Source organism: Staurois parvus, unplaced genomic scaffold, assembly GCF_062004578.1.
Source record: "Staurois parvus isolate SC_StPar_1 unplaced genomic scaffold, SC_StPar_1.0 ptg001388l, whole genome shotgun sequence".
NCBI lineage: Eukaryota > Metazoa > Chordata > Amphibia > Anura > Ranidae > Staurois > Staurois parvus.
The window spans coordinates 74,993-89,761 of record NW_028319184.1 but is presented as its reverse complement, the minus strand read 5'-3'; the positions used below and the strand labels follow the sequence as shown (position 1 = coordinate 89,761).

Sequence of the window (14,769 nt, the reverse complement as noted above, 5' to 3'; positions counted from 1 at the left end):
AGTCAACAAGATTTGGACAGTAATTGGGTTTGGGGCTGAAAGGCCAGGTCAGAGTCCAAACTTTCAATTTGTACCCTTGTTTGAGGGGAGGGACTGATAGTTGCATTATTGATCTTGATGGAAAAGTCATGGAGGAGGGCACAAGTGCGAGGGGGTGGGGAGGATATTATGAGTGGTTTTAGAAAGGTTGAACTTTAGCAAATTAGTAATGCAAAAGAAGAATGGATGAGTGAGAGGTGAGGTGAGGAGAAGACAGGTAGATTTGGATGTCATCAACACAGAGATGGATAGTACTGGAAGCCATGGGCGTTAATTAAGAGACTAAGGGAGAAGGTGCAGATGGAGAAGAAGGTGGCTCCGAGGACAGGATTTTGGGGGACCCCTACAAAAAGAGGAAGTGGAGAGCAGGAGACAGAGTCATAGGTAACACTGAAGGCGCGCTGTGATAAGTAGGATGAAAACCAAGATAGAGCAATGCAATGCTTGCTTTGAACTGTCATGAATGGGTTAAGTTCATGACAGTTCAAAATAATAATGATTTGTGATTGTCTATAGATAATCATACGTACAGGGTGCTGTGATTGGCCCATACACCATGAGAGAGCTGTAAGCAAATCACAGTTCACCAATGCTGTTATGAGTAAGATTGACTCATAACAGCTTTGCTACCATTGTGATCATGTGATCACATATCAATCATATGATCACTGGGTCCTGATTAGCGTGATTGCGCAGTGTCCCCCTGTGTTGGTACAGCCACATCGGCATACCAGTACTTCGCTGTACAAGGCAGGCGGGTGAATGAGAAGTGAAGGTGTGAAAATAATAAACAAACTAGACAAAAAAAAAATATATATATACTTTTTAATTATTAATACAGTAGTTTATAACATAGAAAAAAAAAAATCATCAGGAAGATAATTAAATGGAGAAAGATAAAAAGGAGTTAACTAGAGCTGATTACAGTAAATGAAGGGTTAATAAGGGGTTAAACAGAGGAACATTTAATTAAAAAAATAAATAAATACATATTTGACAGGTTGCTTTTAACTGACTTCAACTGCAGAATGAAGTTCATCCCTTTTGATCTGTAGATGAATAAACAGAGAGAAACAAAATTAAACAATGTTTCTTCTTATCTTTCTGTTTTAGGGCTGAGCAATGCTGTTTATAAACATTGTTAGGCTGCTTTTTTTTGACAGTTCCAATTTCTGGGACATTTCTTTTGTTTACACTTCGGCTGTCAGCAGGGGAACCCCACTGAAAGCTGAATGAGTCATCTGTTGTTAAGAATGTGGCGGCCTACTCCTTAACAACGAGAAATTTACTTTTTTTTTTTTTTTACAGCTTTTTAACATAAGTAAAAAAAAAAAATACATCCAAATAATTTAAACCATTAAAACACACTTGTTTCTTGGATCTCCACCTCAAGAACACATCCTCCATTGATGGAGAATGTTATTAATGTTCATAGCAACTGTGTAGTGATCCAGAAATATAATTTTGTCCAAATATATCCATCAAATGCTATTGCCAGCTGCATAGATCCATGTGCAGCTGGACAGCTCTGGGCCCCATAGGAAAAGCGAGGTCTGTTATGGCTCTAGCTCAGCAATGGGCAAACTACGGCCCGGCGGACCTTTTAATCCGGCCCGCGGAGCTAGGCTCCCGCTAGGCTCCTCTCACAGTCCGCTCTGAAGACCGGTGTAGCATGAAAATCTGTCTCCTATGAGGATCTGTCCCCCTCGACGTATCTGCGCATGTGCCGGAGATCGCCGATCGCCTGCTAATGCCTGAAACTGGCACATGCGCAGATACATTGAGGGGGACAGATCCTCATAGGAGACAGATTTTCATGCTACACCGGAACGGCACAGGAACAAGGCGAGAGGAACGCGCGGAGCAAAGGTAAGTGAATTGACACAGGGGGGACTTGGGGACTTAATATGGGGGATGAATTACTATATGGGGGATGAATTACTATATGGGGATTAATTACTATGCTTACTATGGAGGAATATTACTATACTTACTATGGATGACACATACACATCATTCATCTACTCTTGGTCTGGCCCCCGGGTCCAATATATGAACCCATTGCGGCCCTCAAGTCAAAAAGTTTGCCCACCCCTGGTCTAGCTACACCATTAACCCTTAGTGTCATCTGCTGACCCTTTCAAGTGGACTTTAATGCCCAGGAGGCAATGTTGATTTTATATGTGTCCACTGTCAATGGATCTTACCGTGGTCACATGATGGTGAGCTTGTCCCAAAGTCCTGACTGGGAACTTAGTCAGTGACCTAGAAGTGCACAGTGAGCTCACTCAGCACACAATTTCCTTTTGTCTAGAAATTAGAAAGGAAAGGGTAGACACCCCAAGGAATATAAAAAGAGGCATGGTGAGTATTTTGCAGATCTCATGTTTTTCTCTCAAGGTTTTGAAATATAAAAGAAATAAATAAAAAATATTTTTTTTTTCTTTCTTAGTTTTCCAAAAACTTGTGGCAAAGATGGAGATCTGTAAAATACTCACCATGCTTCTTAACAAATTCCTTGGGGTGTCCAGTAAAGAGGCCCTGCTCAACTCCACCTCTAACAAAACATCTCTTGAATTCAAAGGGGCCAAACTCCAGATCTTCAGCAACTTATCCCCTCAAACCCTGAGACCAGTTACAGTTCATCTTCAACAGCATCGTGGGATGCTAATGTTAGCTGAAGTCGCCAGAGACACTAATACAGTGATCATTAAAAAAATCTGTACACTGTACTAAAGACACTGGTGACAGGGGAGTGAAGGGGTTAACAGGGAGAGTGAAGGGGGTTAAATGTGACCTAGCTGTGCTTTTACTGTAAAAGTGTAATACTTTTGACCCACGTGGATCTGCTTTCTTCTCTCTCTGGAATGGAATGTGCCCAGGGAGAGAAGATTCCATCATTCCCTGTACCTGTGTAAGTGTAATCACAAGTACAGGAAGATCACTGATAGGGCAGGGAGCAATCAGCAAATCCATCCTGAACATCACTGGCCTTCATCTGCTGATTGATCGGTTGGGCACGGAACCACGGCACCCCTGGGTTGGCAGGCGTGTGCGCCCATGGCCTGCGATCAAGGCGGGAGCACAAGTCATGTATATATACATATGATTGTGTGCAGGGAGCCCGCCCTGTAGTAGTAATTCTGCAATAGGGCGGAGCTGAACCGGTTTTTAAAGTCCTGCGGCTAATGTGTCTTCCCCCATGTCAATTATCCTCAAGATATGTTGTTACAAAATCTAAAATAACTGACTTTTTTAAAATTTGTTTTTATAATTTAAATGTTATAATTATTTTACAATACCATATTATATATTTTAATTATGATGACAATTATACATTCATAATAGAAAATGCTTTCAGTGTGAGACTCTGGGGAAATGACATCTTATTCCAGGGACGGATCTTATCCGCCTTCCTTTAGTTGTGATGAGTTTCTCCTGAAGATCAGAGATCGTTCAATATATACCGAACAACGATCCTCCCGACTGAGGGAACAGATCTCATCACCTCCTTCACACTCCACGTAGAAAAAAAGATGTTTTACTATCTGAAGGAAACGTCTATAACTGTCATTGGCTCAACTTTCTAATTGCTTCATTCAAATCTCCCGCCGGAATTCTATGTGACGTCACAGACAATCCGCCCTCTTACCGCCAAATCCGATACGGAGAACCGACCGCATCCATTTACCGTTATCTGGGAAGATCGATCAACCCTTCCATTTATTCCAGGCTCTGCGATCAGCTAAACATCGTTATAAGGACATTGCAAATATTCATATAAAGAACGTTTATTAAGATTTATGTTTTCCCTCCAATCCCTCAGAATATGTTTGTGTTCTGAAATGTGAAAGATGAATGTTTCTGTGTAATCTCCGAGGAAGAAATAGAAAACCATTGAGAAGAATGAAGAGATTTCTCTCCTGGAGATGGATCTATATATTTGAAAACCGCAGAATGTGTATAATGGTTACAAATGAATCCAATTGTATTGTGTGTAATGAATGGGTGTGACTCCGCCTCTTCCCAGGAAGGTTCCCATCAGGTCCGCTCGTGCTCTATAAAAGGAAGGCGTGCCCAGCCCAGAGGTCAGTCGGTGTTTGCAGCAGAGAAGAATCGTCATGTCTGGTCGCGGTAAAGGAGGGAAGGGTCTGGGGAAAGGCGGCGCCAAGCGCCACAGGAAGGTGCTCCGGGACAACATCCAGGGCATCACCAAACCCGCCATCCGACGTTTGGCCCGCAGAGGGGGAGTCAAGCGCATCTCCGGCCTCATCTATGAGGAGACCCGCGGAGTGCTGAAAGTCTTCCTGGAGAATGTCATCCGCGATGCCGTCACCTACACCGAGCACGCCAAGAGGAAGACCGTCACCGCCATGGATGTCGTCTATGCTCTCAAACGGCAGGGACGCACCCTCTACGGATTCGGAGGATAAATCATCATAACCGCCCCCCCCACCCCCCTTCATCGTCACAAAGGCCCTTCTCAGGGCCGCCCACCTTCTCATACGAAGGGCTATTAATAGAAACCTTGAGATCATCAATCTCTCGGGGAATATTTAGAAACTCAAACATTCTTTTCATTGTACATATTTATTTGGCAGTGTTAGGAGTTATTTCTACCAATCATTTCATCAATATTCTAGATGTGAGATCTGTAACAGCTGCAAGTCTTTAATAGATCTGATATTGAAAGGATTCAGTTGTAGACTTTCATTCCAAGCAGATTTATCGATTAGTTATATATGTCATCTGATGATCTCCTTTGTTCTCCGGCTCGGATTTGGCGGTATAATCGTGCTGAATATTTCTCTGAAACGATCTACACTATTCCGGCGGCAGAATTTGAAATTGAGCCAATCACAGCTGCGGGCGTTGTCTCAAGTAAAAAAAATATATATATATTCATAGTGCAGGAAATTCAATAAAATCAGTAAACAGAACTCCATCTTGTCGGGTTTTGAATACAAATAAAACATTTCACATGAATAGTTGCAATGCTCGGAATGAATGGAAGGATTGATCGATCTTCCCAGATATAACGGTCAATGGATGCAGATTGTCTGTAACGGTCCATAGAATTCCGGCGGGAAAGTGGAATTTATTATACAATTGAAGCAATGACCGTTTTTTAATCATATAGAGACAGAAAAAAATGTTTCGGAGTAAATTATCTGATCAGGATCGATAAACAATTTTAGGAAAATTATCTTTTAGAATTCGGATGTGAAAACCGGTTATCGGCTACAAATAACCCGCCCAATCCCGGGGCGCCGAGAGATCACTTTCTCCCCAGAAAGTTCAACATAGAAATCCTTCCCGGCGTCCAAACCTCTTCCTATGGAGAAGCAGAGATGACACCCGGATGTAGAGGAGACTTACTGTCCGGACGGCGGGAAGGATTTCCACCTCTTAGCATTGTCATTACAAACACGTGACAGCTTCCATCCCAGAACGTCCTTTACTAATCCGAGATCTACAGAGCAGGACGGAGGGAAGAAGTCGCCGACTTTCCTCCTCCACCCCCCAGACCCCGAGAATCCCATAGAAGCGGGAGATAGAGAGGAGTGTGGGATTGGTGTCCATAGAAGCCGTATGTCCGCCCTTTGTATGGAGATGTGGGGGGCTCTGAGAAGAGCCGTTGTGTTGGCGGATAGAAGGGAATCCTGTGGGGGGATTACTTGCTCTTGGCGGCCTTGTGGCTCTCGGTCTTCTTGGGCAGCAGCACGGCCTGGATGTTGGGCAGGACTCCTCCCTGGGCGATGGTGACGCCGCCCAGCAGCTTGTTGAGCTCCTCGTCGTTGCGGACAGCCAGCTGGAGGTGTCGGGGGATGATGCGGGTCTTCTTGTTGTCTCGGGCGGCGTTGCCGGCCAGCTCCAGGATCTCAGCCGTCAGATACTCCAGGACGGCGGCCAGATAGACGGGAGCTCCGGCCCCGACCCGCTCGGCATAGTTGCCCTTCCGGAGCAGACGGTGAACACGACCGACGGGGAACTGCAGACCGGCCCGGGACGATCGGGTCTTGGCCTTAGCCCGAGCCTTGCCTCCTTGTTTGCCGCGACCAGACATGATTGGATGACTGACGAATCACACACAGATAGGTCCCAGCAGCCGCCTCCTCTCCTTTATACACTCCATGCTCTGACGTCACACGCTGGGATTGGTCGCTTTAGAATTCAGCCAATAGCGGTCAGACTTGTTTCTACACTAATCTGTACTCGAGGAAAGAAGTCATGACGTCACTCTCCATCACATGACGGAGAGGGAGTAGAAAGAAAGGTGGGGGTGTTAAAAGGGAGAGTTAAGTAAAGAATAGAGAGCACAGAGAATAGAAGGATCTCAGATGACTTATGTTCGGTTCAGTTAAACGTGTGAAAGACATTAGTTCCCTCAGTAGCATTTGAAAGAGAATCATTCCTAGTGTTACCATATCACTAGAGCCTGCCTGGTGTGAAGGGGGACCATGTAGTGGAAGCATATATATCCCTCTATGGGGACGAGGCGTCTGGACAGATACTAGGGAGCTCTGACTCAGATGTAGTGTAGCTCAGGTTTGTATCATCTGAGCTGAAGGGAAACATTGTCAACCTGTCCCGTAGGCTGGGCGGGCAGGGATAGGATACCATTTAGTGATGTCATTGATCCCTTTACAGGTGAAAAAGTTTGAGAGGTAGAGACTTGAAGATCCAGATGTTCTATGCAAAGTAGGCTGTTGAGGCCTTGTTTCAAATCTATTGACTGTGGGGGTAGCGAAGTCCACTTTTTTAGGATGGCTCTCCTGGCTGACATTAAACAGGTGGCTAGCCAAGGTTTGCGTTTATTGACGAGCAATTGATGGCTAAGACCAATACTTTTGGCAATATAGTGTATATGCAGGGGCGTATCTACCGAGAGGCAAACAAGGCGTTTGCCTAGGGTGGCAATTTTTAGGGGGCGACACCGCCCCCCAGATGAAGGGTCCTCTTGGGCAGCGGCAGGCAGGGCCGCCAGGAGAGGTACACAGGTACCCTTGCAGTGGTCCGGACAGCAGGAGAATGGATGCAGGGGGAGGACAGTTGCAGAGCGATGCTCCTGTACCTCTCCCTTTAGCAGCTGACGAGCCGGGACTGGACAGCCTGGAGCAGAGAGAGGAGAAGTGTCAAGAGAGGAATGAGCCTGGAGGTGAGCCGTGCTGTATTCTGTGGGATCTCCCTGCCTCCCACCCTACACTGATGAATCTTATGGGGCTGCCCCCCCTCCCCTCCTTCCTGCTGCCCGGAGATCAGCAGCATTTGGAGAAGGTGTTTGTGTGCAGTCCCATATGATGTGGGAAGGGAGAGAGAGGGAAGATATAGAAGAGGGAGAGAATCATATATACACACACTTATCTCGCTCTCTCATGGGGGGGGGGGCGCTAAATTATTGTGTTGCCTAGGGCAGCACAAAATCTAAATACACCACTGTGTATATATCTTTATTTTTTCCTCTCTCTTTTTCATTACAGCAGTCTGTGAATTTCAGGTGCATCAGATTAATACACAGAATGGAAAGTGGAGGTTATAAATTGTAATACAGTTATCATAAATGAGGGTGTAGATGCATTGGGACGATTTATTTCCCTCCCCCTTTACTTTATGTCATCTAATTTACTGAATTATGGACAGAAATAGTCCTCTCTCGGAGATTGCAATTCTTACATTGATAAGACGTTTGAATCTTGAATTATGAACATCTTTCTTATCAATGTTTTCTCATCTGGCAGTAAGGAGCTCCCAGAGAGATCGGGATATTCTAACAAAGATAACCCGCAGATCTTGGCGGGAATTTAAAAAAAAAATATTCCTATCAGATGAAAATATTTATAAACCCGGTGTATTAACAGACAAGTACCAAATAATGTTTGTTACAAATAAACTCGTAAATGTGAAATGAATGGGATGAATTGCTGCAGACTAGATGTCCGCCTCCTCACATCCTCAGCGATAGATTGTCATTGTGCCATCAAAGTCCACACTGTCATCGCCGGGATCGGATTGTCCTTGGAAGTGGGATTCGGAGAGAAAAGGCAGAAATCACATTGTATCTCCTCCCAGATCCGCACACAAGTCATGTCTCTTGTCATCTCGCTCTTCTATAGACGATACATTGCAGCCCTTCTGACTGTCCCTGTTAGTCCACAATTGTGCTGGATGGACCGAGATGGGCGACAAACGTTCTGCTTCTTAGTCCCGAACAGAGGAATCATCGGATCCGTGAGATCGGAGGAGGATCTTCTGTCATCCCATTCACTGTATTATGGAGGAATCCAGTCCGATGTCAATGGATGTAATTGTTACATTGTACAGGGAGTCTCTGATCTCTGATTATTAGCAGATCTCTGATTAATCTTCTCTTCTTTGGTAGTAAGGAGAGCTCCGAGCATTGTATGATGTGGAGGCCCTCCCCTCCCCCACCCCTGACACAGCGGGCTTCTCTACCTACACAGATAACGTGAAGATCCTGGCGGGCTTTTTGAAAATTCCGCTCTTTTTAAGTAACCCAATCATTAGAAAGGGCGTGGCGTAGTTCTCCAATCAGAGATAAGAGATGTGTATAAATTGCTGTGCAGAGCAGAGGCACGTTACAGTCGCAGTTCCCGGCAAGAGAGGAGTAGAGATGGCTCGTACCAAGCAGACCGCCCGTAAGTCCACCGGAGGGAAAGCTCCCCGCAAGCAGCTGGCCACCAAAGCCGCCCGCAAGAGCGCCCCGGCCACCGGCGGAGTGAAGAAGCCTCACCGCTACAGGCCCGGCACCGTGGCTCTCCGAGAGATCCGCCGCTACCAGAAATCCACCGAGCTGCTCATCCGCAAGCTGCCCTTCCAGCGCCTCGTCCGAGAGATCGCCCAGGACTTCAAGACCGACCTGCGCTTCCAGAGCTCCGCCGTCATGGCTCTGCAAGAGGCCGCAGAGGCTTATCTCGTCGGACTCTTCGAGGACACCAATCTCTGCGCCATCCACGCCAAGAGGGTCACCATCATGCCCAAAGACATCCAGCTGGCACGCCGCATCCGCGGAGAGAGGGCCTAGACCCCCCCGCAACAGACATTCCACACAACCCGCCAACCAACGGCTCTTCTCAGAGCCCCCACCTCCCCCCACACAGAGCTCTGTACCGGGACTTCTCCGCCTTTCCCCCTCATGGCGCCTTTTACAATTCAGCGCAATCTGGAGGCGCCATTACAACATGTAAGGAACTAAACCGGTTTACACAACGCAGCGCCGTCTGTACATGGGGGGCGCCCGATGGGGGAGGGGACTTGGGGTTTCTGTTCTCCCTCAGTTACAGAAATACAGACTGCGCTAGTAACATATATAGATCGATAAGTGTCAGTGACGTGTCGCTCAGCTGCCGGGTTTCTGTCTCGGCTAATGTGACCTCACTGCTGACGGGCAGGCAAGGATGCTGTGCAGGGGCCCCATGTCCTTATCAATGACGTCATGGGTGGTTCTGTTACCAGCAGCTAGTAGGTTGGGGTAAATGCTGTCATCTCCACCTTAAGCTGTCTCCCTGCAATGCATCGACTTTCTGCAAATCTCAGGATAATTAGTCTGTGGTGATTGATTCTCACCTCCTTGTGCCTTTCTGTGATCAGAGAATCCATCATCGTTTATGACTTTGGCCTGTCTGGGCTGGTTTAGATAATCCTCTCCCCAAAAAATTACTGTGATCCTTAGCAATTCCTAATTGTGGCGGAGAAGAGTTGCTCATTTGATCATCTCCCTATAAATGTAGACCACTTTATGGGGGAAGTCACAGATGGCTCTGTCCTGTGAGGGCATTTTCAGTTGAACACAACAGGATAACTAAAGCAGCAGGAAGAACTCTACTGCACACTGGATGGGCTGCAGGCAAACACCCTGAGAAGCCTCTACAAGTCTGATTCCCACTCCATGTACCTGTTTAATATTCCACCTCTACTCGTATTACTATCCTTTCCTCTCAATCTCCATTCTTTATCCCTCTGCTCCACCTCAACTTATACATCTCACCCTCCCTTCTACTGCTCTCATCACCTCCTGCTGACCCAATTACCAGGACTGGAAGGCATGTGCACTCATATACATCCCACTCCCATGTTACTTTCCTCACCTGGCTTTTCCTAACCTCTGGGGATATTTATTTCAGGTACTTCTATAGTGCCGTCAATTTACGCAGCGCTTTACACATATATATTGAACATTCACATCAGTCCCTAAACCCTCAAGGGGCGTACAATCTAAGGTCCCTAACTCACATTCATACATACTAGGGCCAATTTAGACAGGATCCAATTAACCTACAAGCATGTCTTTGGAGTGTGGGAGGAAACCCACGCAGGCACAGGGAGAACATGCAAACTCCAGGCAGGTGGTGCTGTGGCTGGGATTCGAACCAAGGACCCTAGTGCTGCCAGGCAAAAGTGCTAACCATTTAGCCACTGTGCTGCCCCATATGACATTTTTCTACACTTCACTCTACACATGTTCCCCATTGGAAACTTTCATCAATCTACAAATCCAAAATTACATGCAGTCCATCCTAAATATATCTCCAAACCTGATCCTCCAGTATCTCACCCCCACACCAGGCACCCTCCTTCCTCCAGGAATAGCCGCAATCCACTCAATTTAATATCAATCCCCATGCTCCTAAAAACTACCCTTTTTCCATGTGCACTCTGGAATGCCCGCTCTGTCTGTAATAAGCTCACCTCTGTCCATGACCTTTGTGGCTCCAAGCAGCACTTTCCTATGGAGGCCTTCTCTGGACCCACTCACCCAGACCCAGTGGTCGGAAAGGAGGTGGAGTTGGTTTGCTTCTATCCCCACTGAGCACCTTTCAAGTCCTCCCTAACCTTCCCTGCATCTAGCTGTATTCTCCCATTTTTCTGAGGATTGCAGTGATCTATCGGCCTCCTGGACCCTTGTCCCAATTTTTGATGACTTCTCTGCCTGTCTACCCTACTTTCTCCCCTCTGAAATACCCACTATCAATCTTGGAGATTTTAACATCCCCATTAATGTGAACAACCCGACTACATCCCAACTCTTCAACTTAACCTCATCTTTTACCTTAACACAATGGACATGGTCCTCCACTGACTCTGATGGGAGAAAACATGGACTAATGTATTCCCATCTTGGAACTCCCTACAACCTCACAAACACCCCATTTCCTCTCTCTCATCACCTATCCCTCTGAACAGCAAACAATTACCCTTAGAAACCTTCACAACTTAAACCCTTCTCTTTTCCACTTTGCAACTGACCGCCTCTATGACAGAATCTCTCCCCTGTCCTGCCCTGACCACTGCTGTCTACAACAGTTCACTTTCATCCACATTAGACTCACTTGCTCCTCTAACAACAGGAAGCATCAGGAGCCGACCATTACAACCGTGGCAGACTGACCACACCAGAAATCTTAAGCGATATAGTTGTGCACTGTAGTGATTGTGGTGTAAAACCAAATCTCAGCAAGCTTTCACCCGATATAAATCTGCTTTCCTAACATACAATTCCTCCTTCCATGCTGCCAAATAAGCCTACTTTGTCACTTTTATTAATACCTTGTCATCCAGTCCTCCTGGTCTCTTCTCTTTTAACTCTACTTTCTCCACCCAGTACCTCACTCACTGCTACGAGATTGCATCAATCTTGTGTTTGAAATGATTTGCAATTTATAGGGGCATCTCTGCTACATAGACATCCATCCCACTTAGCATACCTTATACTAAACCTCCCTCAACACTTTCCTCTTTTGACCTTGCTACTACTGAAGAGGTCACTAAGGTTTCTCAGAAGCCCATCTCACCACCTGCCCCCTCACAACTACTATGGTCCCCCTCCTCTTCCATCCTATGCTCCCTCACTCACATCTTCAATCTCTCCCTCTCTACAGGTGCCTTCCCCTCCTCTCTAAAGCATGCGCACATCACTCCCATACTTAAAAGTCCTCCCTGGACCCCACCAACCTGAACTTAAGACCCATCTCCCTGCTGCCATTTACCTCTAAACTCTTAGAACGCTTAGTGAGGTAGGAGCTCAGGCAATTGTAGACTGACATCAACCTTCTTGACCCTTAAGTCTGGCTTTTGCTCACTACACTCCACTGAAACTGCTCTACTAAACCTCACTAATGATTTACTAACTGCTAAAACCAATGGCCACTACTCCGTACTCATCCCAACCAATGGCCACTACTCCGTACTCATCCCAACCAATGGCCACTACTCCGTACTCATCCCAACCAATGGCCACTACTCCGTACTCATCCCAACCAATGGCCACTACTCCGTACTCATCCCAACCAATGGCCACTACTCCGTACTCATCCCAACCAATGGCCACTACTCCGTACTCATCCCAACCAATGGCCACTACTCCGTACTCTTACTACTTGACCTCTCTGCAGCTTTTGATACTGTTGACCATCCCCTCCTCCTCAAAATACTCCACTCTTGGCCTCAGAGACTCCGCTCTCTCCTGGTTCTCTTCCTACCTATTGCAGCGCTCCTTCATCATTACCTATAACGCTGCCTCCTCTTCACTCCAAGGTTCTGTCCTTGGACCCCTTCTCTTCTCCATCTACACCTCCTCCCTTGGTCACTTGATAAACTCCAATGGCTTTAGGTACCATCTCTATGCTGATGACACACTATCTTTCTACCCCTCACCCCTTCAGTCTCCTCTAGCATTACTAACCTACTAAGTGACATATCGGCATGGATGTCACTCCACTTCCTCAAACTCAATCTTTCCAAAACTGAGCTCACAGCTTGTTGCTGATCATTCTAACCTGTCCAGAGGATGATGTGTCTCTCGATCATTAGGATTCTCCTTAGAACGTTCAGAATGGCCGCATGAAATCCTGAAACGATCTACTAGAAGAAATGTGAATTTTTAGTCGTCCCCCCCCCCCCCAGGTAGTGTGAGGGAATTGTCAGATTTATTTCTATCAGATCTTCTATATCGGGAAAAGATGACATACGGAGCAGTGTGCACTCAGCGATGTCGGTGTATGTATGGAGAGCTCTGTTGGGGGGAGGTGGGGGGCTCTGTGAAGAGCCTTTGGGGGGTGGAGATGAAGGAGGTCGCCGCCCATTATTTCTTCTTCGGAGCGGCCTTCTTGGGCTTAGCCGCCTTCTTAGCTGCCGGCTTGGCCTTAGCGGGACTCTTGGCGCCTTTTTTCGGCTTGGCTGCAGCTTTGCTCTTCTTGGGGCTCTTGGTCACCTTCTTGGCTGCAGCCTTTGCCGGTCTCTTGGCGGCCGGCTTCTTCTTGGGGCTCTTGGCTGCGGTGGGAGCTTTGCCGGCCGCCTTCTTCTTGGGGGACTTGGCGGCCGGTTTCTTGGGCTTGGCCGCCGCCGATGGCTTCTTGTTGCTCTTCTTGGTGGCCGGTTTCTTGGGCTTCGCCTTGGCGCCGTCGGGCTGCTTCTTGTTGATCTTGAACGATCCGGAGGCCCCATGGCCTTTGACCTGGACGAGGCTCCCCTTAGTCACCAGCGCCTTGAGGGCGATCTTCAGGCGGCTCTTGTTCTTGTCCACATCGTATCCTCCGGCGGACAGGACCTTCTTCAGGGCGGCCAGGGACACCCCGCTGCGCTCCTTGGAAGCGGACACGGCTTGGACGAGGAGCTCGGACACGGCGGGACCGGACGCCTTCTTGATGCCTTTCTTGGCTCCTCCGGCTGACGCCTTCTTAGCCGGCTTCTTCTTGGCGGCGGCCTCCGCTGGAGGAGCGGCGGCTGGGGCGCTCTCAGTCTCCGTCATGACTCGGGAAATGTTTCCACAATAGTTCATTACAAATCACACGGCGCTCCGCCTTATATACAGACCTTCGAACACTGCGATTGGTTGACACACAACTCCACTCTGTCCTGCTATTGGTTACACATCACACACGCCCACTGGATGTCATTCCAGTGTTGGAGTATATTCTCTCCCTTCATGTGTTTCCCGGTAGATATAAAACCGATTTTATTCAGAAACAGAACGATGTCCGATGTGCACCGGGGAGCCGATCTGCTCCCTGGACTGTCACTTATCGGGGGTCTCTTCCAGCTGTCAGGAGCTGCTCACGAGTCTGAACACAGAGGCTGCAAACACAACCATCCTCCGGAGTGGGGGGCCCATTCTGCCTTCTACCTGCTTGGGGGGACACATTCTACCCACAAAACAATCTGCTCCCATCCCCCACTACAATCCGCTTCACATTACACGAGGGAAGAGGGGAGATCGCCAAACATTTCCCTCTAATACACAACTCGGCTCATCTCTAGCTGACTACAAGGAGCCGGGAACAAAAACATCGGCCGATCACAGGAGATCCTTGTGTCATGTCATGGCAGACATTGGGAGACATACAAAGGGCTCCGCCCATTACAGGGTGTCAGGTGTCATGGCCTAGGGGTCATTATTGGATCATCATCACAAATGGACATTGACAGCCAAATCCTGCCAATGACTTGATTGCCGCATTTCACTCCACAGCTCCATAGACTGCTCAGGGGGGAGGTTTGCTCGGAATCCTCGGATCTACAATAGGATTTGATGCTTTCAGTGATGGAAGTCAATCCATCACATTTGGATTCCCTGAGAGATCATTTCAGGAATAGGAAGTTTGCTGCAAATCCCATTCTTGTCTATCATGTGGGGAATGTGGAGAGGAAATGTCGGCTATTTGGAGGGGAATGAGCGGTGGGGTTCCTCTAAGACCAACACATGTCTACTGACCC

The 14,769-nt window shown here is 47.4% G+C and overlaps 4 protein-coding genes across 4 annotated transcripts; 2 read left to right on the top strand and 2 right to left on the bottom strand.

The window, feature by feature from the left end:
* The first annotated feature begins 4,144 nt into the window (after positions 1–4,144).
* Positions 4,145–4,504, top strand: LOC149436260 (histone H4). The gene has a single exon (XM_089661803.1). The coding sequence runs from the start codon at positions 4,161–4,163 to the stop codon at positions 4,470–4,472; it is 312 nt and encodes a 103-aa protein (XP_089517929.1). The 5' UTR covers positions 4,145–4,160; the 3' UTR covers positions 4,473–4,504.
* A 106-nt stretch (positions 4,505–4,610) lies between these two features.
* Positions 4,611–6,129, bottom strand: LOC149436259 (histone H2A type 2-B). The gene has a single exon (XM_089661800.1). It carries the CDS (start codon positions 6,104–6,106, stop codon positions 5,714–5,716), a length of 393 nt encoding a protein of 130 aa, XP_089517926.1. The 5' UTR covers positions 6,107–6,129; the 3' UTR covers positions 4,611–5,713.
* A 2,524-nt stretch (positions 6,130–8,653) lies between these two features.
* LOC149436258 (histone H3) lies at positions 8,654–9,082 on the top strand. The gene has a single exon (XM_089661799.1). The coding sequence runs from the start codon at positions 8,672–8,674 to the stop codon at positions 9,080–9,082; it is 411 nt and encodes a 136-aa protein (XP_089517925.1). The 5' UTR covers positions 8,654–8,671.
* A 3,964-nt stretch (positions 9,083–13,046) lies between these two features.
* On the bottom strand, positions 13,047–13,811 carry LOC149436257 (histone H1-like). The gene has a single exon (XM_089661802.1). The coding sequence runs from the start codon at positions 13,802–13,804 to the stop codon at positions 13,139–13,141; it is 666 nt and encodes a 221-aa protein (XP_089517928.1). The 5' UTR covers positions 13,805–13,811; the 3' UTR covers positions 13,047–13,138.
* Between the last annotated feature and the right edge of the window lie 958 nt (positions 13,812–14,769).